This window comes from Podarcis pityusensis (genome assembly GCF_964106645.2).
Source record: "Podarcis pityusensis genome assembly, chromosome: 1".
Classification (NCBI taxonomy): domain Eukaryota; kingdom Metazoa; phylum Chordata; class Lepidosauria; order Squamata; family Lacertidae; genus Podarcis; species Podarcis pityusensis.
This window is the reverse complement of record NC_138028.1, coordinates 119,856,990-119,880,102: the sequence shown is the minus strand read 5'-3', so window position 1 is coordinate 119,880,102 and position 23,113 is coordinate 119,856,990. Positions and strand designations below refer to the sequence as shown.

Below are 23,113 nucleotides of genomic sequence, written 5' to 3'. Positions count from 1 at the left end.
TGTGGTGGGGGCAGACCACCCCGGGTGTCATCGGTGAGGGGGGGTGACATTTGGCACACCACCCGCCCGCGATTCCCAAGCCTACCCTGAGCCATTGGAGGAAGGGCGGGAGCTGCACCGCTTTGCCGGTGGCCTTCCCCCTTTGTTTTAACAGCTCAGGGGAGGCTTGGGAGTCGCGGAAGGCAACACGCCGAATGTCTGCCATTGGCGGCTCACTCCGCCCCCGGCTGCAGTGCGCATGCACCGCTCCATGCACCCGAGCGGCTATCCCGCACCCTCCGCTCCCTGCCCCCCTTGGGAGCACGCTCCGTTCCCCTCGGGAGCCTGCCTGTCCTGGGCAGTGCAGGCATATGCTCCACAGCGGCTGACTGTACCAGAGATTTTGTTCCTGTATAGGATCAGTTTGAGACATTATCATTCATTAGATGAATTGGAGGCTGAATACCTATTCCATGGGTAGGCAAACTAAGGCCCGGGGGCCAGATCCAGCCCAATCGCCTTCTAAATCCGGCCCGCGGACGGTCCAGGAATCAGCGTGTTTTTACATGAGTAGAATGTGTCCTTTTATTTAAAATGCACCTGTGGGTTATTTGTGCGACCTGCCTGGTGTTTTTACATGAGTAGAATGTGTGCTTTTATTTAAAATGCATCTCTGGGTTATTTGTGGGTCATAGGAATTCGGGTTTTCCTCCCCTTCAAAATATAGTCCGGCCCACCACGTGGTCTGAGGGACAGTGGACCGGCCCCCTGCTGAAAAAGTTTGCTGAGCCCTGACCTATTCCATTCCAGAACCAGGGTTCATTAAAGGCCAGGGCTATGAATGGTTCATCGTGTATGCGCTAGCCCAGTGATTCTCAAACGGTTTTCTTTGGATCACACTTTCAGATTAAAAACTTGCTCGTGCTGCACTGAATTTTTTTTATCGATAAGAAATACGTTGAAAAACTGGAAGTGGCAACTCCTAGCAGTGCTTGATTTATAACATAGAACACAACTGCTTTATAATATGATTCTGGGACACCCAGAAAGTATTAAACATTGCAGCTACAGAACAACATGCCATTCCCAAAATATAATATTGATTGCCCTTGAATTTTCCCGCCGCATTTGCCATCCTCTTCTGCCACACAAGTGTGGTGCGCCACACCCTTTGAGAACCACTAAGAGCATTTCGGCCCATAATACAGAGCTGCCATGGCTTTAGAATTCAGAGCCAAACTACATTACCCTAAACTCCACTTGATGTATTTGTGCTGAACTATGCCATTTCAGACTGCAAAGAGAGCAGTGAAAGTTGCAGTAATTTCATACAAACACAAAATTAGCATGGTAAGGGGAGATTATGACAGTGTTCAGAGAGAGAGAGAGAGAGAGAGATAGAAAGAAAGAAAGAAAGAAAGAAAGAAAGAAAGAAAGAAAGAAAAGAAAACAGCCATTTGTGTTCTGAAGTGAGAAGAGGCCAGCAATAGTCACATTATACAATGCTGCTGACCACAATACATGATACATTCAAGCGCATGAGAGCTGTTCAGTGTTTTATTTATTGTTTGTGACTATTTTTGTTATATTGCTCAAGGCAGCTTACATAATTACAATATAACAAAAAACAGTCATAAACAATAAATTAAACACATCAGTAATTTCAACAAAATTGAACAATGTCCACATTAAATCATAATAAAATCTAAAAAATAAAGATGCAAAATAATAATAATGCAGCAGCAACAACAACAAAGCCTCTAAACAACATCCCAACCCAAGAGTCTGTTCAGCAGCCTCAGCTTTTGTAGCTGGAGTCAGTCAGGGCCCCACCATCCCAGGCCAGGTAGAAAAAGGCCTGCAAGGATTCACAGCCAAGATGGTCTCTCTTAAAAGCTGTTTCTCCCACAAACAGTAAATGATTCTCTGGCCACATCCACAATATTATATTGCAATATTGCAGTTATTTCTGACCTGCTTTGCAAGATATAACTCTTAGCAAGATGATCTTACAAGTAACATTCAGTCTTAGCCCAACAAAAGTTTGGCTCCCTAGAACAACAGCTAACACTACCTGCTGGTCCATGCTGGCTCTCTAGGCTGGCTCTCATCAGACAGCTTTTTAAAGAACAGCAGTCTGTCTCTAGCAGGGAGGTATTGCAGCTGGAGTCAATTCCATTACCAATCTGAATGCCGTTAGCTGCAAGAAACTAGCTTATGCCCAGCTTGTAATTTTCTTCATACACCCTGTTAGGACTCAGAGATAGCACCAGGCAAAGCTAAAAGGAATAGCAATTGGGTTGTAAAATGATGGGTGTGCAGAATTGAATGTGGTTTTAAAATGCAGTTTCCTCCACACATTGTCTGGGCGAATACCAGGGGACAGATTGCAGACCTGTAAAACCTACTGTGGGCAAGGAAGCAACCATTTTGCAGGCTGATTGCATTGTAAATGCTAATGATTACACAGATTCTTATTGTAGTCGTGGCATGTGTGATGTTGCAATTAAGGTTGTGCCAGTGTTGTCGTTATGACTCCTCTGAAATATACTCAAGAACAGAGCTCTCTGCCGTGATTGTACTGACCTAGTCAGCATTTGAACTGCGCTGGAAGTTTGGTATTGCTGCTGTAATTGAGGTCACCAGGTCTATTCTGCTCCCACTGTGCTGAAGATTTTCCTTTTTCAGTGTTGCAATTCCATCTTTTCAGCGAAAGAAAGAACGTGGATCAGACTGTTGCTATTCTTCATTTAAATAGAGGGAATTCTTTGTTAACCTTCATAGGGAAAAGGCAATGTAGGTAGGAGGAAAATGAGGTGTATGCTGGCAGTAACTCTAGGGCAAAATGTGTTTGTCTTTGGGAAATGTGGCTTAGTAAATTTCCTTTCGTCAGAAAATAGAGGGCAATACTCCAGTTCTTCCAGTACACAGGGAGCTATTCATAAGAGGGTCAAAAGTTTACCTTGTTGTCTTCCCAAATCGTTAAGTAAAATCATAATTGATTGGAGGAGAAATTAGTCTGAGACCTTGTTATTCACCCCATTCCTAAGTGTTGTTCTACTCTACCCAGTATTGGGAATAGTTTGGGCCAGACCAGAAGATTAAAGGGCAGTTTAGTGGAAGCAACCAGAGAGAGAAAAAGTGATATCCATGTGTTGACAGTGGTAAAGTTAGCAACATGGTAAAGTTAGTAAGTTTCCAGGGAGTTGTGGGCAAGGTTGTTGTCATATATATATGCGGGAACTGAGTTCCCTTACCTTTTAAAAATTGTTCTTTTCTTATTTTCTTTGGCGATCACTCGTAGCCAAGTAAGATTGTCTTCCATAAACATGGTTTTAACAATGAGTCCGTAAGTGACTGTGGAGGCCAATTCTGGATCCACACGTCCTTCCACAGTGGGGACATTGGTTTCTGGGTGGGAGTTGATCACGGTGTAGATTTGCCAAGCGTGCCTTCCTCTTAGCACGTTTCTCCCTTGCGTCCTGAGTTTGAGCGTCTTCAAAGCCCATGACACCTTTGGTAAAGGCTGTTCTCCAACTGGAGCGCTCGCGGGCCAGTGTTTCCCAATTGTCAGGTTTATACTACATTTTTTAAAATTTGCCTTGAGAGAGTATTTGAACCTCTTTTGTTGACCACCAGCATCACGCTTTCCATTTTTAAGTTCGGAATAGAGTAGTTGCTTTGGAAGATGATAATCAGGCATCCGCACAACATGCCCAGTTATATGGGGGCTTAGGGCCTCTGAAGGTCTTAATACAGCCCTGTGTGTATGGTTGTTATCCCACCCAACATGCATGTGCATTACAGCTCCACTTTCACAGAAAATTGTAGCCCTTTCCAAGGATCCTTGATTGCACAGAAATGTCTCTTCCTGTTTGAGCAAATGTGAGCGAACCGCCCTTCCCACCAGACCTTCCCTGCCCAACATGTGAAAGTTGAGAACAGAGAGGGCAGAACTGAGGGCAACGTTGGGCCAGGGACATTGTGGACAAAAGCCAGGCTTGGCTCCCCTCCCATTCAAAAAGTGGCACTGTCTCCCCGCCCCACTGCTAAAACAACACCCAGGGGTTTGGCAAGGAGGTTGATAGGTGGTGTTGCTGCTGCTGCTTCCATGGCAGCAGTGGCAGAAGAAGAATACAAAGTGTGGCGGCACTGTGTGTGTATCAGGGGGTGTCAGCCCTTTAGTGGGCTGCCAAGCCCATGCCCATCGGTTGTTCTCTTTCTTAAATCTTCTTGTTGCTTAGTCATTTAGTCGTGTCCAGCTCTTCGTGACCCCATGGACCAGAGCATGCCAGGCACTCCTGTCTTCCACTGCCCCCTGCAATTTGGTCAAACTCATGTTAGTAGCTTCGAGAACACTGTCCAACCATCTCGTCCTCTGTCATCCCCTTCTCCTTGTGCCCTCCATCTTTCCCAACATCAGGGTCTTTTCCAGGGAGTCTTCTCTTCTCATGAGGTAGCCAAAGTATTCGAGCCTCAGCTTCACGATCTGTCCTTCCAGTGAGCACTCAGGGCTGATTTCCTTCAGAATGGATAGTTTTGATCTTCTTGCAGTCCATGGGACTCTCAAGAGTCTCCTTCAGCACCATAATTCAAAAGCATCAATTCTTCTTCTTTAATCTTATCACCACTTAATACACCATCTGTGACATTATGATTCAGCAATAGTGAAGCAGCTTGCACAAAGCTGAATTTTTCCATTATTGTCTTCATCTTCCATTTTGGTCCAACATGGCTGGTCTGGTGCTTGCTGGAGTCAGTGGTTCTTTGGTTTTAGCAGTACCCAGACTAATAGGCGAAAACTGATAAGGCCAGCAGACGAACATGAAGCAAATTTGATGTTATACTTCCAGTATTGTCCTTCTGAGTACAACACGCACAGAGAAACAAATGCAATAGATACTCCCCCTTTTCTCATATTTGACTAAGAAGTTTTCTTAGCAGCATGTGCTTTTAGGTTGGTTTTCTTTTTAAGTCTTCAGTAATAAAACTGACATTTCCCATTGCCCTGGGGGGGAAACACAGTGGGAGTTTTCTATTTATTCGGAAAAGTAGTTCATTTGCAAGCCAACTCAGCAATTAGAAATGGCTTAGTATAAAAAGGCTGTCAATATAATGTACCCTCAATCCAAACACAACACTTGCAGCCTATCCATGCACCAAGTAAGGATTGCAAAGGCATCTTGGGAGTCGTTCTCATTGGGTACCCCTTGGCTCTGAAATGCCTTTCCCCTAGAAACCTAACCATGTCCCAGAAACAATGCAAGGCTTCTCTGTTTCAACTGAGCTGGCACAGGATGGTCTGGGTGAGAGCAGATTAGAGCAAATAATTCTTAATTTACAGAATATTTCATCTAAGGAGAATAGAGCCATTCAGAGACAGGAAACTGAAATGATCAAGAGGACAAGACCTACTCCTTCCGGGGTGGCGCCATCGGTAATGGCGGACTCCCTCTGATCTGGAGGGACTGGCTCTACGGAAATCGGGTCTGTTCTGCTATGGTGAAGTGGGGACCCTTTAAAAAATCACAGGCGGGTGAAGCCTGTGACCGTGGGACTCGGCGGGCACCTTTTGCGCCCCCCCAATTTGTAAAGGAGCCCAATTACGGGCTCTGGAGCGAAGCGGGGAAAGTGGCGCGGTGCTGAGAGTCAACTGCTTCTTCCGTGGAGCGAAACCGCACAGCCGTTACCGGAGAGCGCTACCTTTTTCCTGTGACAATCTGGCTACAAAAACAACTACCCGTGAGTAGGTTAATTTTGGAAATAAAGGAGAACAAAGACGTAATTTGGTACCGAAGCGGGGAGGCATAAACAGGAAGTCTGCCTTCCGTTCTTCGTAAATAGAGTAAAGCAACGAACTTGTAAGCTAAAACCTTGAAAGACGCTTGAAAAGGACTATAATTCTAACATCAGAACAAGTGATTTCCCCCCTTGGTTGCAGGAGAGGAGGGGGGAAAGGTGTGAACTGTATTTCCCTGCAAAAAGAGAGGAAAGGAAGCTAAAATCCACCGCTTAAAACCTGGGAACCGGCTGCCAATGGACAATAAGAATGCCATACTGTGAAATGCGCTGCTGGTGAACAGAGTACTTTTTCACAGCTAACTTATGCTACAACAGCAGCAAGGATACTTATTGCAAAATATTGGAAGACACAAGATTTACCCACTCTGGAAGAATGGCAGATGAAGGTGATGGACTACATGGAACTGGCGGAAATGACTGGCAGAATCCGAGACCAGGGAGAAGAGTCGGTGGAAGAAGATTGGAAGAAATTTAAAGATTATTTATAGAAATACTGCAAAATTAATGAATGTTAGAATGATGTTGGATTGAAGTTAAGTGGTTTTTAGCAGCAATATTATACAGGAATATGTAAAAATGGATTGTTAACAGGTGATAACCTAAAGTTATAACATATTAAGATAAAAGATTAAGATAAAATCAAAGAGGGAAAGGATTTGCTGAATTAACTAATTGAACTGGAATACAAAAAAGGGAGGTGTGAGGAGGTCAGGGAAACAAGCAAATGAAAGATAAGATATGGAAAGACTGATTTGTTTTTAACTGTTTTTACTTTGTATTTTTATTTTTATTTTTTTGTTTTTTCTTTTACTTTTTTCTCTTATTTTTGTAATATGTTGAAATTTTAATAAATATCTTTAAAAAAAAAAAGAGGACAAGACCTACTCAGGAAGAAGTCTAAAGGAAGAAGACAAGACATTATATTTATACGCAACAGTAGCCGCAAGGCTATTGATTGCGAAAAATTGGAAAAGTGGTATTCGACCGACAAAAATAGAGAGTGGCTTGCCAAATTATTGGAGTACTACAATATATCCAAAACAATGGGAGAAATTGGAAGGATCTCAAAAGAGAAGATAGACAGGGACTGGAAGGTGTTTAAAGGATACTTGCAAAACTATATTGAAAAATCAGAACTCCTATTAGAATAAACAAGTTCCGTTTTAAATACTGGAATACTAAATAAGATGGATAACAATGTGTAATAGAAAAAGAAGCATGAAATTAGGTTAAAGGTGTGTGAAAGAAAGTAATAGAAGTGGAAAGAAATTGCAATTGAGTAGATTGGAAGTCTAACACAAAGGTGGGGTGAGGGGTGGTGGACAGTGATGGGAAAAGGAATTATCTGTGGGATTGAGTGTAGGTATGTTTGAACATTTTTAAGGATTGTATGAAATGTATGATTGTATATTCGCAATATGTGTGTATTAATGCTGAATTATTTTAACAATAAAAACTTTTTTAAAAAAAGACCTACTCAGGTTACGAATTTGGAGCTTTTTAGTTTAGAGAAACAGTGAGTAAGAGGGGGACAAGATAGAGTTGGATATGCATGGTGGCGTAAAACTGGCTACTAGTTATGATGGTTATGCTTTATCTTCTATGTTGGATGTGAAGGATCTTCAGTATGTTTCTGAATGCCAGTTGCTGGCAATCACCCGTGGGGAGAGTGTATCAGGAGCTCAGCCCTACACTCGAGTAGGACCCTGGCAGAGACACATGCCCAATTGGCATCACAGCGACCGATGCCAACCAACACTGGCACACTTAGGGATCCACAGAGTCTTCGCAACTCACGTGACAGACCTCAGCAACTCAGCATTTTGGCTAATCTACTTTATTTACATATATACACACACGGAGCACTGCAACATGGCTCCCTCTCTCTAGCATCAGACAGCAAAGAGAGAAAAAACAAAGGACAATAGTCCCACTTCATGGAACACAGTAACACAAACATCCTGTCTCCGTCACTTCCCACTCTGTGGAGTCAAAACATATACCGTCATGTGAAAGACAAAAATCCCATGACTGCAATCATGAAGCAGGAATTCTAACAGAGTGTGCTTGTGCTTAGGTCCTGCTTGGTGGCTTCCTATAGCCGCCTGGTTGACTACTGTGCAAACAGAATGGTAGAAATGGAAGGGGCCACAAGGGTCATCTAGTCCAACCCCCTGCAAGGCAGGAATCATCTGCCCTACACGGGGCTCAAACTCACGACCCTGAGATTAAGGGGGTCTCAAGCTTTACCAGCTGAGCTATTTTTATGATTAGATGGATCTTTGGTCTGATCCAGCAGGTCTCTTATTTATGTTCTTGTGCTACCTGCCAAAATAACTGTGGCAGGGACCGGTTGAAATTGGCGTGGGATGAAGGGGTCAGATATTATTACTGTGTTCCCTTTCACACTCATGACTCAGGGGAAATTTAACCTGGGATGATCAGTATGCCACCAAGCTGCCTACTTCTACAAGCAAAGAGTCCTGTTGGCTGTTGAAATAGCCTCTCCTGTGACCAACTTGCTCTAGTGTCAGGCTTGAGGAATCCTCTCCCCACCCCCACCCTCACCCCCATAGCACCAAGAGGCAGGGAGGAAACGAGATGATTTATTCTTACATATGATTTATTCAGGCATCATAGTAAAGACAAAGAATTCCAGCCATTCCTCCATAATGGAGTTGCTCGCACTGAGCTCCTGCCCCTTCCTGTGGCGTTTTCCCTCCTAGGTGGGTCATAAGGAAAGGGTTAAATGAGTGTGAAGTGATTGGCCAGTGGGAACCCAAGGGGAGGAGTTAGAGTTAGAGTTGGAGTTGTGTGGAAGTCAGTTGGGAGTTGGAGAAGGAAGAGGGAGGATAAGTCTGTGGGCTGGTCTAGTTTTGATATGAGAGAGTGAGAGGAACTGTTAGGAGGAGCCCGATAAACAATTGGGATAATCAGAAGTTTTTAGGAAGGTATAGGCCAGTAAAGAAACTAAGATTAAGAAACTGACAAGAAAAATTAGCTGAAACCATAAACTTGTTAATGCTTATAAAATAAACTTGCTTATTTGATTTAATGTTAACAACTGTCTGGACTCCGTGTGTACCCGAGAGAAACGGGTTGGTGGAAGCGGGGAAGCGAGCACAGTGGTGGCACAGGGATCAATAGACCGTCAAACGTCCGGGGACCCTGTGTGATCGCCACACTTCCCCTCTAGCAACAACACCTGCTTCTACAGCATCCATCCATGGACAATTGTCTCTACACTCTTTGTTCTTGCACCCTTAATGAACGCCATGTTTTGGGAGAAAGGGGGTCGGTTATACTGTCCATAGACGTGTCAGCTAGCTGCTCTGTCTCCCCTCCCCCTTCTCCTAACACTGCATAACTCTATGTTCATCTATCTCTGAGCTGTTACCTTCCTCCAAGCCCTACTGTAAATCAAGACTGCCTTCCTCCTCTCTGGATGCTATCCCACCTGCCTTGCCCAACCCCCTGGCCCTGGGACTCCTCATAAGGAAGCTGGTCCTGAAGGAAGAACTGTAAGGGGAGAGACTCCATCAGGCAAGGCCTCCTTCCACCTCCCTTGCCCTACCCTCTGGTCTGATTAGAGTTTAGAAATTATTTATTGTAACTGTTGAGTGGATTTCTGTTCAACTTTTACATGTTGTTATTATTTAATACTATTCTAATGATTGTTGAATGTTACTTTTTTGATGTAGGTTGCCTATTTTAAAGTTTTATCACATTTTTGTATTGCATTAGATTGTTATAAGATGTACATTTTTGTTTCTTCAGCTTGTAAACCGCCTTGAGTATTGTAAGATAGAAAGACGGTATACAAATTAAAAAATGATGATGATGATGATGAAAAGAAGGGGGCAGACCCCCACCACTCCTCCTCCTCTTCAGTCCAGTCCCTGACACCTAGCCTCTTACCTCAGGTTGGCCTTCGTACAGAAAAACCCAGCATCTGTGTCCGACCACGTGGCTCAAAAGTGCAACTCCTTCCAAGTGCTCTATTGCCACCTCAGGTTCAGTTTTTTAAAATTTTTGCATTGAACCTAAGCACATTACACTGACCTGCGCACAGCCGAGAACCTGCAGAATGGTAAATGTTCAACATTGAAGAGCATCGAAGACAATAGATCGCACAATGCCTGGGTTTATTTAAAGATATTGGCCATGAATTTGTACCTTTTTAAAAATTGTCCTCACCAGTAAGTAGTTGCATTATGCCAATTAGCTAAGCTTCTTACCTTGTTGCTTTGCTTTTCATAGTATATCTGAGGGAGGTTTGGGGTCCACCAACAAAAAGCTTTTAAATGTTTCTAATTGATTGTGTGTTGTTGTTTTTAAATCTCCCTGACACCTTTTATGCATGTAATCATGCTTCAAATGAGCCCGTTGAAACAAATGGGATGCTAATAGGCACTTTGGTGGTCAGAAATAAACCTTGACTATGACTGAAACAGAAACTCAGAACCATTAATGCAAAATACGCCCCATCAAGTTGCGAAACCACTCTTTCCCCTTTCACTCCTTGTTGAAAGGCAACTTGCAATTTCTGATCAATAAAGCATGGATGCCATACAGTTGCTCGTGGTGTAGGAGATGAAGGGGAAATTGTGAAATGCAATTTGGACAACACATGTATGTGGAGTTGTTTAGAGTCATATGTGCTTTATTTCTGCGTTCCAAATCTTATTAATTTCAATTACATTCTGGTCAAAATAATAATCCCTTATACAACAACTGCAATATTAGTACCGTATTTTTCGCTCTATAAGACGCACCAGACCACAAGACGCACCTAATTTTTGGAAGAGGAAAACAAGAAAAAAAATATTCTGAATCTCAGAAGCCAGAACAGCAAGAGGGATCGCTGCGCAGTGAAAGCAGCAATCCCTCTTGCTGTTCTGGCTTCTGGGATAGCTGCGCAGCCTGCATTCACTCCATAAGATGCACACACATTTCCCCTTACTTTTTAGGAGGGAAAAGGTGAGTCTTATAGAGCAAAAAATACGGTAACTTCCATTCGTGTTGACACATTAAATGATTTATAGAACTACAGTGGTACCTCGCAAGACGAATGCCTCGCAAGACGAAAAACGCGCAAGACGATAGAGTTTTCCGTTTTTTGAGTCGTTCCGCAAGACGAATTTCCCTATGGGCTTGCTTCGCAAGACGAAACGTCTTGCGAGTCCTTGCGAGTTTGTTTCCTTTTTCTTAAAGCCGCTAAGCCATTAATAGCCGCTAAGCCGCTAATAGCCGCTAAGCCGCTAATAGCCGCTAAGCCGCTAATAGCCGTGCTTCGCAAGACGAAAAAACCGCAAGACGAAGAGACTCACGGAACGGATTAATTTCGTCTTGCGAGGCACCACTGTACAAGTGAGGCACTCAAAACTATATCCTTGTTCTTCCTGTGTGTGGCAATTATTCTGTCCGTGGTGTTTCTTTCTGTCCTTGTAAAATGTTATGTCTATACTTTCCCAGCTGTTGCTGCTCTCCATCATGCCTTGGGCGGAGCTGATATTCCACAGTTGTTTCAGAAATTTCTCTATTGCTCCTTCCTGTGCCTCGTTGTTTTGCAACTTTAACAAGAGCTGCAAAAATCGCTCTGTCCCAAAACATTCATGAGTAATTCAAGAGAGAGAGAGAAAACATTCATTTTTCTATTGAATTACTCATGGCATTTGTTCTGTTTTGAGTTGCTGTTGCTTTGTGCAATTTTTAAAGTCATTCGCTGTATGCATGTATATACACACACATAGAGTGGTACCTCGGATTACATATGCTTCAGGTTACAGACTCCGCTAACCCAGAAATAGTACCTCAGGTTAAGAACTTTGCTTCAGGATGAGAACAGAAATCGCGGTGGCAGTGGCAGCTGGAGGCCACATTAGCTAAAGTGGTGCTTCAGGTTAAGCACAGTTTCAGGTTAAGAACGGACCTCCGGAACGAATTAAGTATGTAACCAGAGGTACCACTGTACACGCACACCAACCCAACTATAAAAAACAGAGTGTCTTTTCTGTTTGGAAATGAGGCCAGTATATTGTCTATGCATTACATTGCATATCTTTCAATGCCCTGAAAGGTCTTACCATTGTTCTGTTTGGTTTGCATGCTATTACCCCAGCATTATCAGATTGCTACTGCCTTCTGTACAGGAAGTCGTACACAGGAGCAATCTGTCAGAGTGTCATTGAGGATCAATTCTAAATGGTACCCAGCAGGATGCTGTTGTATCTCAGTGGGTGCACTGCATTCTACGCTTTGATTATACTGGACGCTGGAATTAAGCCCCTCAGTCTTTTGCATGTACAGCAGGTACACTGTGCTGTACCATACTGTACTACCAACACTGTTAAAAAAAAATTATGGCCTTACAGTTTGATAAATTAGGACATCCTATTTAAAAGCAAAAGGTATTTGTTGGCGTTTCCAAAGATTCCTCCCATGTAATCAGATTATATAGGGGTTATGGGGCAGTATGTCTCTGCTTCTAATTCTGTAACTCGGAGGCGATAATTTAAGCTGCAAGGAGAAGCTGGCTGAACGCTCTTGGAATTTAGCATGTCCTAGCAGTTGTGGTTCAGAAATGTCATCTTGGACAAGTTCTAGGGCCATGCAAGACGATGCTTTGGCAGACTTAGAGGTAACAGGGTAAATACTCTTGATTTTTGACTATAGCCCTGGTCATGGTCGCATTCAGATTGCACAATGCATGTATGAGGGAGAAGAAATGTGATTAGCTAGAAGTGACTTCAAGAGTGTATGCAGAAGTGGAACTAACTTACACCAAGATGGAATGACTGGAAAAAAATTAGGATTTTATACTTGGTTCTCTATTGAAAGACTTGCTGCTACATAGTGTAGTGTTGGGTGTGTTTAATTGACAGTAATAGCCATTCTTGCATAGAGTTACGTGGCAAGTAGACTTTGGCGGCAATATTTTGGGCTGCACCACTTCAGATTGCAAAGTGGGAGTGAAATATTTGAATAGTCCTCCATGTAATATTTTTCTTGCATGTAGCATATCAATGGTAAAGCTTTAGAATAGACTTCTCCCTGGTGTGTGGTTTTACGATATGCAGATAAATTTTTTACGTGGGGGCAGGCATTAAAAATATGGCATTCCACCTGCTGTCTAGAGTGGTATGGCCCACAATTCTACAATCTCATTTGCACAGTGTGTAGAACGGCGACAAGTCGGCCACACCGGGCAAAAAGATTCCTGCATTCCAGGGGGTTGGACTAGATGACCCTCGTGGACCCTTCCAACTCTACAATTCTATGATTCTAAGCCCCACTTAAGTTAAATGGGACTTTTCTGTCTAGGATGAATGCATAGGATTACAACCTTCTTGCCAATTTTATCTCATGGGTTCAGGATGGACTGCTGCAACATATCCTTATCTCATTTTATTTCATTTTACGGAGACTGCAAACATTTGGATAATCTATCAGGTGGTCACACCATAACAATTTAAAGACTTAATGCATGCTATTAAGAAGGAATGAGTGTCCCAGTGACAGCAGCAAGGACACCAAAGACATATAGTGAACTCTAGAATGACTTGTTGGGATGCAAGGACACTTGTTAGTAAACATGTTGTGCACAAGAACTTACTATCATACAATGGATAATGTATGCAGTCTATATTTTCATACCTTAACTATTCCTTTTTAAAAATTGTTGTTTGATTTGCTTGGGTAAAACGTGTGTGTGTGTTTTGTGCAGTTGTTCCCAGTAGATTCATTGATTTTTATAAACCTTTTTCTTGTATAATATGTATTTTTGTGTATTTGCACTACAAATGTATATTTGTACCAATCTAGTTGTTTTATTTTCTTCCAAAAGATCCTAGTAACAGTAGATTGATAAGTGCTATATGTTATGTACTGAAGTTCTCTTTTTTAAAAAAAATGATATTTATTAAGGTTTCCAAAAAAAAGGAAAAGTTGCATATATAAGAAAAAGAAAAATAGAAAAAAGAAAAAATACAGAAAAAAGACTTAAAAAAACAAATCATTCTTTCCATACCTTACTTTTCATTTACTTGTTTCCCTGACCTCCTCACGCCTCCCTTTTTTGTATTCCAGTTCAGTTAATTAATTCAGCAATTCCTTTCCCTCTTTGTTTTTATCTTAATCCTTTAACTTAATATATTATAGGTTTAGGTTCTCGCCTGTTAACAATCCATTTTTACATACTCCTTTGTAACATTGCTGCTAAAACCACTTAACTTCATTCCGACATGAGTCTAACATTCATTAATTTTACAGTATTTCTGTAAATAGTCTTTAAATTTCTTCCAATCTTCTTCTACCAACTCTTCTCCCTGGTCTCGGATTCTGCCAGTCATTTCCGCCAATTCCATGTAGTCCATCTGAAGTTCTCACCCTGGGCCAGCAGGGGGATACTGTAGATAGTTATGCAAATGAAGGATCGAAAGTGACGTTCAGTGATTGGCTAGTTACAGAAAATGGTTACTGTTGCATTCTAGTGGAGCTCTATATAAGCAGGCTGACTGAGCTCCTCAGTTCAGTTCTGTTCCAGCTTACAAATAAAGAGCTGCTTTGGAAGAATTGCTGTGTCGTCTGATATGTTCGTCCACAACTTAACACTATATATCATCTGTAGGGGAGAGACCAGTTGTTTCCCTCACAGAACTTCAGTTACTAGCACCCCCTGAGGAGAGGGAATGGCTTTTAAGCATCTTCAGGTCTGTAGTCAGTGCTGGATTTACGTATAAGCTAAACAAGTTACAGCTTAGGGCCCCACTCTCTTGGCCCCCCCCCCCAAAAAAAACATTTAAAGAGGGGGGAAAAACCTGGATGTACATTTCCAAAATATAAGATTAAAAAACAAATAAAATAGAACCTACATACAGCAACAGTGTTTTATGTTGTGTATGGACCTATTAGGTCCATAAATTACCATATACAGTGGTACCTCAGGTTACATACGCTTCAGGTTACAGACTCCGCTAACCCAGAAATAGTACCTCAGGTTAAGAACTTTGCTTCAGAATGAGAACAGAAATCGTGCTCAGGCGGCGTGGCAGCAGCGGGAGGCCCCATTAGCTAAAGTGGTGCTTCAGGTTAAGAACGGACCTCCAGAACGAATTAAGTACATAACTAGAGGTACCACTGTAGCATATATTCCACACAAAAAAGAAGTGACAATTTGTTGTTGACAAAGGACAGCTGGACATATAAAGGGCCCCATTACCTTCAGTAGCTTAAGGCCTCATCAAACCTAAATCTGGCCCTGTCTGTAGTGCAGGTATGTCTCCAGGGGTCAGCAAACTTTTTCAGCAGGGAGCCGGTCCACTGTCCCTCAGACCTTGTGGGGGGCCAGACTATATTTTGAAGGGGGGGAACAAATTCCTATGACCCACAAATAACCCAGAGATGCATTTTAAATGAAAGGACACATTCTACTCATGTAAAAACACGCTGATTCCCGGACCATCTGCAAGCCGGATTTAGAAGGTGATTGGGCTGGATCTGGCCCCTGGGCCTTAGTTTGCCTACCCAAGGGTTAGGCCCACCACAAGCTTCAGGATCATTGCCTATGGACAAATGCATACTTGGGAAGAGAGATTTCACACAGATACTCTTGTTTACAGGCATGAGCGAATACACACTCGAAGACCATATCGTGTTGATGCGTCTGACAAATACTCTCCAGATGATGATCTGGTAAACCTTGAAGTCCTGGATGAGGTAAGGTATGACAAGTTAATGAATTCTCAGTACTCGGTCTTACCGCTTGCTCTTGCCTTCCAGGCATTATTCATATTTCTAACAATATCGCCATGTCACCAAGTTAATTGTTCATAGTCCTGACATAATGAGAAAACTGTGTCATATGATTATGATCTCCTATCAGGGGTTCATTTATATTCTGAGCATTTAGATTGTTCTGTTATACAGGAGAAGCAGATGATGGATGGCAGTAGGTTACATTATTATTTGTGCTTGGCGCAATGAGAAGCTCAGCTCCAAACATCGAGATTAGAGAGGGTGTATATTTCAGAACTACTTTTCCATTGGGGCTTATGCATTAAAAGTATATCACTATTATAAACATAGCGACTTTAGTCAAACCATGCACATCTCTTTCCCCTTACATAAACTTGGTTCTTGTAGCTCCAGTGATCTTTCACGCTTACGAATGCATGGCAATTTATCGGACAGGGAAAGAGGCAGAGAGATCTAACCACCACTCCTTGAATGATCCATTTTCTTCCATCTTTCTCCGCCTTGAAATATTCCAACTTCCTGTTGCCCATATCCATCTCTTTGAGCCTGTTTACTTTGTCTCATAAAACTGAGCAAAAGCTGTTGTAAAAGGAGCTGGCTTTTGTTTCATAGACCCAGTGCTGGTGGCGTTTCTTGGTGATGCCTGGAGTGTGATAGACGGAACCCACTAACTGGCTTTGAACGGTGTGATTTGTTGGGTCCACGCGAAATGGCCAAGGAGTGCTTGAGCTACAGCACTGCTAAGCATGTTGTAGACCTGATCAACCCTTTCCATGGAAGACCACAAGGTGGGGCGCTGGGGCAGTGTAGCATAAACAGGCAGCAGGGAAGAGCTTAGCTAGATCTTCTTTATGTGCACATTCGTCTTGCCCAAAGCAGCGGAACACAATGAAGCCAGCAATCACCAGTTTGCTTGTATGTATGTATGTATGTATGGTACATACATGCAAGCAAACTGGTGATGGTGGGACGCTGGTGGCGCTGTGGGTTAAACCACAGAGCCTTGGACTTGCCGATCAGAAGGTTGGCGGTTCGAATCCCCGCGACGGGATGAACTCCCGTTTCTCAGTCCCTGCTCCTCCCTACCTACCTACGTCAAAGTGCAAGTAGATAAATAGGTACCGCTCCGGCGGGAAGGTAAACGGCATTTCCGTGCGCTGCTCTGGTTCGCCAGAAACGGCTTAGTCATGCTGGCCACATGACCCAGAAGCTGTCTGCGGACAAACGCCAGCTCTCTCGACCTGTAGAGCAAGATGAATGTGCAACCCCAGAGTCGGTCACGACTGGACCTAATGGTCAGGGGTCCCTTTACCTTTACCTATGTATGTATGGTAAAGGACCCCTGGATGGTTAAGTCCAGTCAAAGGCAACTATGAGGTTGCAGTGCTCATCTCGCTTTTAGGCTGAGGGAGCCGGTGTTTGTCCACAGACAGCTTTCTGGGTCATGTGGCCAGAATGACTAAACCGCTTCTGGTGCAACGGGACACCATGACGGAAACCAGAGCACACAGAAACACCGTTTACCTTTCCACTGCAGCGGTACCTATTTATTTACTTGCACTGGTGTGCTTTCAAACTGCTAGGTTGGCAGGAGCTGGGACAGAGCAATGGGAGCTCACCCCATTGCAGGGATTCGAACCGCTGACCTTCCGATCGGCAAGCCCAAGAGGCTCAGTGGTTTAGACTACAGTGCCACCCGCATTCCGCATATGTATGGATCTTTCTTTCTTTCTTTCTTTCTTTCTTTCTTTCTTTCTTTCTTCCCCTACTACCACTCCAGGGGTGCCAAGTTGAATAAAATAGGCAGGGCATGTAAGCCCCGCCCCACACAGTTGATCACATGACATGATGGATACACACCATTTGAATGGCAATGCCCATCAACTGGGGGGTGGGACCTTCTCAAATATGCTATTAGTAGAGGTTGAGGTCACTTTGGCCCTCAGGAATTGGCTCCTATGCACCACTCCACTGCTGCCTCTTGCCCCCAGATAAAAATCCTGGTCAGGTTGCACATTTTGATTCCTAATCTGCCTTCCAGAAGCACTAGAGACTTGCTGTTGAATAAATAAATAAATCTCTGGGGCCCCGTGTAGGCGTGGACCTTGGCACAATTGATCCCATTACACCAGGGATAACCTGCCCTTGCACATGGGTCCCCAGTGGAAATGATGGATCCAGAAGACTGCCAGACTGTGTACAGTGGTACCTCAGGTTACAGACGCTTCAGGTTACAGATGCTTCAGGTTACAGACTCCACTAACCCAGAAATAGTGCCTCAGGTTAAGAACTTTGCTTCAGGATGAAAACAGAAATCGTGCTCCGGCAGTGCGGCAGCATCAGGAGGCCCCATTAGCTATAGTGGTACCTCAGGTTAAGAACAGTTTCAGGTTAAGAATGGACCTCCAGAACGAATTAAGTTCTTAACCTGAGGTACTACTGTACCTGCTTTTTGAGAGGCGGTGCAACCCCTTCCAAAATTAGGCAAATTCCTAATTCCCAGACCATGGACCCACCTATGGGGCCTAAGTCTTGCCAGCGTTCAGCTTCAGTTTGTTGGTCTCTATCCTGCTCCTCACTGCACCCAGGCAGTGATTCAAAACCTACACAGCCCCACCTGACACACATGTAACAGAAATAGGGCTAGATGCTGTGTGTATATAGTGGAACCTTGGTTCTCAAATGACTCTGTTGGCGAATGTTTCGGAACCCGAATGCCGAAAACCCGGAAGTAAATGCTTCCGTTTTCAAACACACATCAGAAGTTGAACGGCTTCTGCTGTGTGTTTTTCAGTTTTCTCAGTTGAATTTGTTGACAGCCCTTTGTGCCTCGGTTTTCAAATGTTTCTGAAGTCGAACGGTCTTCCAGAATGGATTACATTCGAAAACCAAGGTTCCACTGTATGTGGAATGTGAACCTGTATTTTCATATCAGGGAAGTATTCGTTTGCTTTAACACAATAAAACTTTATGGGCTGACTTTATTTTCATAGTTTGTGATCCTTTTATCAAAGTGTGGTCAGGGTCCTGCGTCTAATAAAAATTGGCACACATGCATAAAGGTAGAAAATTAGATTTGTTAGCTCTGTCTAGTTTTACTATTTTTATTATTTTAGTTGAGAAGAAAACAGGGACTCAGCCGTGCCAGTGCTAAGTACATTTTATGTGGCAATTGATTTCAGTGGGCAATTGAAATTAATTGCATGTAAAAGGGCTTCACTTTGAGCCTTAGGTAAAATGCCGCAATTGTAAGCAAAATCATTGTACATTTTGTGCTTATAGCAAGAAATTTAGCTGAATGTTATGTTATTGTGTAGATTTTTTAAAAAAATAAATACATAAATCAGGATGTTAAATATATTTTTGTTGTCTCTCTTTCTGTTCCCGGTGTGGTGCAGTTTATTTCTCTGACCCAAACAATGATTGAAATGTAATAGATAGGTTTATTGCTTTTAATGTGGCCTACAGTTATAGATTTATCTCGGAGAGAGATATGAGCCTTGGAAAAAATGGTTTGATACGGCAAAGTCAATATTTGACATAAGTGACAAATAACATTTGAGATTTTCGCTTCTTGCTTCTTGCAGTTGATGTACTTATGATGAGTTTCCTGTCTGCAAAATACTGCTTAACTGTAAAACTTGCAATGTTTTCAGGAGACAATTATTCATCAGTTGCAGAAGCGCTATGCAGACTTACAAATTTATACTTACGTTGGAGATATCTTAATAGCCTTAAACCCCTTCCAGAATCTCAGCATATATTCTCCGCAGGTAAGAGAATCTTGGGAATGTATCCAGGGTGGGAGCTTTGTGATGGTGGAAAGAACTGCTAATGGGAGCCAAGGCACATGCCTCTCCCCTGCTGCACCCATCTGTGCCTTGTCCCATTCTCTTTCCAGATGTTCCCTCACTTCTCAAGAGCAGTTTGAAGGGACAGGGTGCAGAGACATGGGAGGCTGCAATGGATAGGAGGGATCTGGGCAGGAGGGATTCTTGCACAAGCAGAATTAGCTTCCACTGCTACTTTTGGCTAGGGACGTGGGTGGCGCTGTGGGTTAAACCACAGAGCCTAGGACTTGCCAATCAGAAGGTCGGCGGTTCGAATCCTCACGACGGTGTGAGCTCCCGTTGCTCGGTCCCTGCTCCTGCCAACCTAGCAGTTCGAAAGCACGTCAAAGTGCAAGTAGATAAATAGGTACCACTCCGGCGGGAAGGTAAACGGCGTTTCCGTGCGCTGCTCTGGTTCGCCAGAAGCGGCTTAGTCATGCTGGCCACATGACCTGGAAGCTGTACGCCGGCTCCCTCAGCCAATAAAGCAAGAGGAGCACCACAACCCCAGAGTTGGCCACAACTGGACCTAATGGTCAGGGGTCCCTTTACCTTTACTACTTTTGGCTACCCAGCCTATTGTTTTGTAAACATTTGCTAAGTCCTGGGCTGTCGGGAGCAAGTCAGCAATAAATCGCACTGAGCAAGTGAAGTTAACTCCTTATTAGAATAATAATAATATAATAATAAATTTATAACAAATAAATAGAAGAAACAGGATCTGTTCAGGAGTGCCAGGCCTAATGAGCACAGCTACTCTCATTTTGTAGGTCTTGTCTCTATGAGTTGTGGAGACTGAAGGTACCTGCCTTCCCACCGCTGCCTAAGTCTTCTCCTCTCCCCGGTCTTTCCCAAGCAATCCAAGACTACGCTGGCGTGCCTGCCTTTGCTCCCCCTGCTTAATACCTCTCTTAATTGGAGCAGGAGAGGGAGACAGCCTTGCTTCTTCACTAGCTCCACCCCTCTCTGCCTTTTGTCCTCCTTCCTCTTCTGCTTCCAATCCTAATCCTGATCTTCTCTCTAGCACAGACTCTCTCTTCTCACTAAGCCCTGTTACCTCTTCAGCTTCTGACACCTCTTCCTCCCAGTCTTCTCCGTCTCCTGCCTCTGAGCACTCACTGTCATTCTGCCACCAATCCGCTTTGAGCGTTCTTCCCTTGGGGGTTCCCCAGCTGGTGCCTCTCAACTTTCCTCTGTGTCCAGCCAGCCCATGAATGGGCCATCACAAGGCTTTAATGTTGTTACTAAATAAAAACAAAATAAAGGAAAAGTGTTTCTAAACAAAGCCTTTTTAAACAAAGGATATCAAATTACGAAGTTAAGCTGTACCCAGTACAGTCATACATTGGTTCTCAAACACCTTGCGACTCAAACGTTTTGGCTCCCAAACGCCGCAAACCCGGAAGTGAGTGTTCCAGTTTGCGAACGTTCTTTGGAACCCAAACGTCCAATGTTGCTTCCACATCTTCTGATTGGCTGCAGGAGCTTCCTGCAGCCAATCGGAAGCCGTGCCTTGGTTTTTAAACATTTTCGGAAGTTGAACAGATTTCTGGAACAGATTCCCTTCGGGAACCAAGGTACGGCTGTAATCTGTTTGCCCTCAGGCCCTTTGTTTTCATTATACTGTGAAGTGTTAGGAGTCATGTTAAAACTGAGACACTGTAGCTCAGTAGAACAGCACATGGGTTGCATGCAGAAGTTTCAATCTCTGGTTTCTCCACTTAAAAAGAATCAGGTGATAGGTCACCTGACTAGGCCAGATGGACAAATAATCTAACCTTTATATAGCAGATTCGGCGATCCCATTGAAAAATGCAAGCAGCATATGGGAGTGGGGTGGGAAGTTTCTGTTCATTTATTTTTTAACTGGTGGGTGGGGCTTCTAATTACATGGCACACATGTTGTGCTTTGACACCTCTCTTTTTTCGTTTAGTTCTCCAAGCTTTACCACGGCGTGAAGCGCTCCTCAAACCCACCCCACATATTTGCCTCTGCAGACGCTGCTTATCAAGGCATGATAACTTTCAGCAAAGACCAGGTAGGAAAGTGTTTTAAATGCATAAATATTTTTAAAATGCTGTTGTCTATACCAGTGGTTCCCACCTGCTTTCTCCCACAGACCGCTTGAAAATTAATTCTTTTACCCTCGCCTGCTGTAGCAATTGCAATATACTGTGCCTGATTCTGTGTGATTTTTAATTGTATTTTATTGCTTCTTTTATTCTTTATATTGTATTTTATTGTATTCGGATGCTAAGTCTTCTTCACAGACACTGCAGACCACCTGAACAAAGCTCATGGACCACAATTTGGGAACCCTTGGTCTGTACAATGCAAGAGCATGTTGAATTTTTAGTTCATGTCAAACTTTCTGTGTGGAGTTTTCTGAAGTTACACACGGCTAAAATGACCGCTCCCCGCTTAAAACGGGGGGCGCCCTTTGCGTGGACGCGCGCAGCCCCTAGATCTGGAGCGGCTCCAACAGCATAGGCTTGGCTTTGCCTTCCCTCAGGTGGGATACCTGGAGGTCCCCACCTACCTCAGTCAGTTGTCCAATCCCACCTGGGGGAAGCGTTGCCAAGGAGACCAGGCCAGGTGGGGGAGGGATTACCTGCCCACACAATAGAGGGAGGATCTTACCTGGGAATCCTCACTTGGCTCCAGAGCTTCTCCCACCCTACCCACCCTCAGTTAATGTCTTATTTTGCAGGTTAACTTTTCTTCACAGGTTTTGCAGGTTAACTTTTCTTCACAGGTATGCGGGCGCTGCTACGTTAAGGTCGCTGTTAAAGGGCCAGAAAGGAATTTCCCTGCATTGGCAGGTTTCGCCTTTCCCGTAGCAAAACGTCACAACTTTGGCGGTATCAGGCCTTGGGCGGAATCCTTTAGTCCATCTTCCTCTTTGCGGCGGCGATACCAGGGTTCCCCGTTAAAGGGGTTTCTGAAGGGAGGCTTTGACCGTACGCCGAAAGGTCGTCATTGCTTTCCCCTGCGGCGGCGGCGTAACGGGGGCGGCTATCTCTGCTTGAACATATGTTCTCCAGAGCCGGCCCATCCCCCCACACACACACTGGATAACCCTGATGCTCCCTAGGTCCCCGGCTGGGGACTGGGGAGGGAGAACGCCCAATGCCTGAGCCAAGGTCTACCCACATTTGAAATTTAATAAAGCTGTGGCCAATTTAATCCCATAGCACGTTGTCTTGAGTCGTTATTCCACATGACGGGGGGGACTGCTCGGGATCTGGGGACTCCGCCTGTCCACGCAATAGAACTCTGAAGATCCCAGCGCTACTCCAAACATCATGGCTTTGAAGTGTATACCTAAGATTTTGAATTTGAACCCGACAAATACAAAGTTGAAAACGTGTATCCTAGAGGCTGCAATTGGGGGGAAATCTGGAGTCAAAATCAAGAGATTTTAAATTCAGCTTCATTATTCCCACAGGTAACATTTTGTGGGTCAGATTAATGCACAGCAACTCATGGGATTACATTTAATGTTCCTTGTATTGGGGCAAGAAGCTATCTTCTGCTGGACCTGCAGTGCACTAGTGAATGCCCCCACCTATGACACAGCTTGTTACAAACAATTTAGAACACTTAAGGGTGTATTGATGCAGACCTGGGTCAGACAGGTAGACTAGGGTGGATGAAAAGAACTATAGTTCCCTGAGTTCTTTCAGGAAAGGGAACGACTAATTAATTTCCCTAGTTTAAATCTGTGTTGTAAGCAGGCTTCTAA

At 43.8% G+C, this 23,113-nt stretch overlaps 1 protein-coding gene across 2 annotated transcripts in view; it reads left to right on the top strand.

The window, feature by feature from the left end:
- MYO3B (myosin IIIB) overlaps positions 1–23,113 on the top strand; it is a 296,654-nt gene that overhangs the window by 119,643 nt on the left and 153,898 nt on the right. Inside the window, exons 11-13 of one of the 2 annotated variants that reach the window (XM_080972245.1) lie at positions 15,402–15,498; positions 19,194–19,310; positions 21,302–21,406. In XM_080972245.1, the coding sequence (XP_080828371.1) occupies positions 15,402–15,498; positions 19,194–19,310; positions 21,302–21,406 (319 nt within the window). Of the gene's footprint in view, positions 1–15,401; positions 15,504–19,193; positions 19,311–21,301; positions 21,407–23,113 lie in introns of those variants that run through there. The other variant, XM_080972244.1, reaches the window with a different exon arrangement.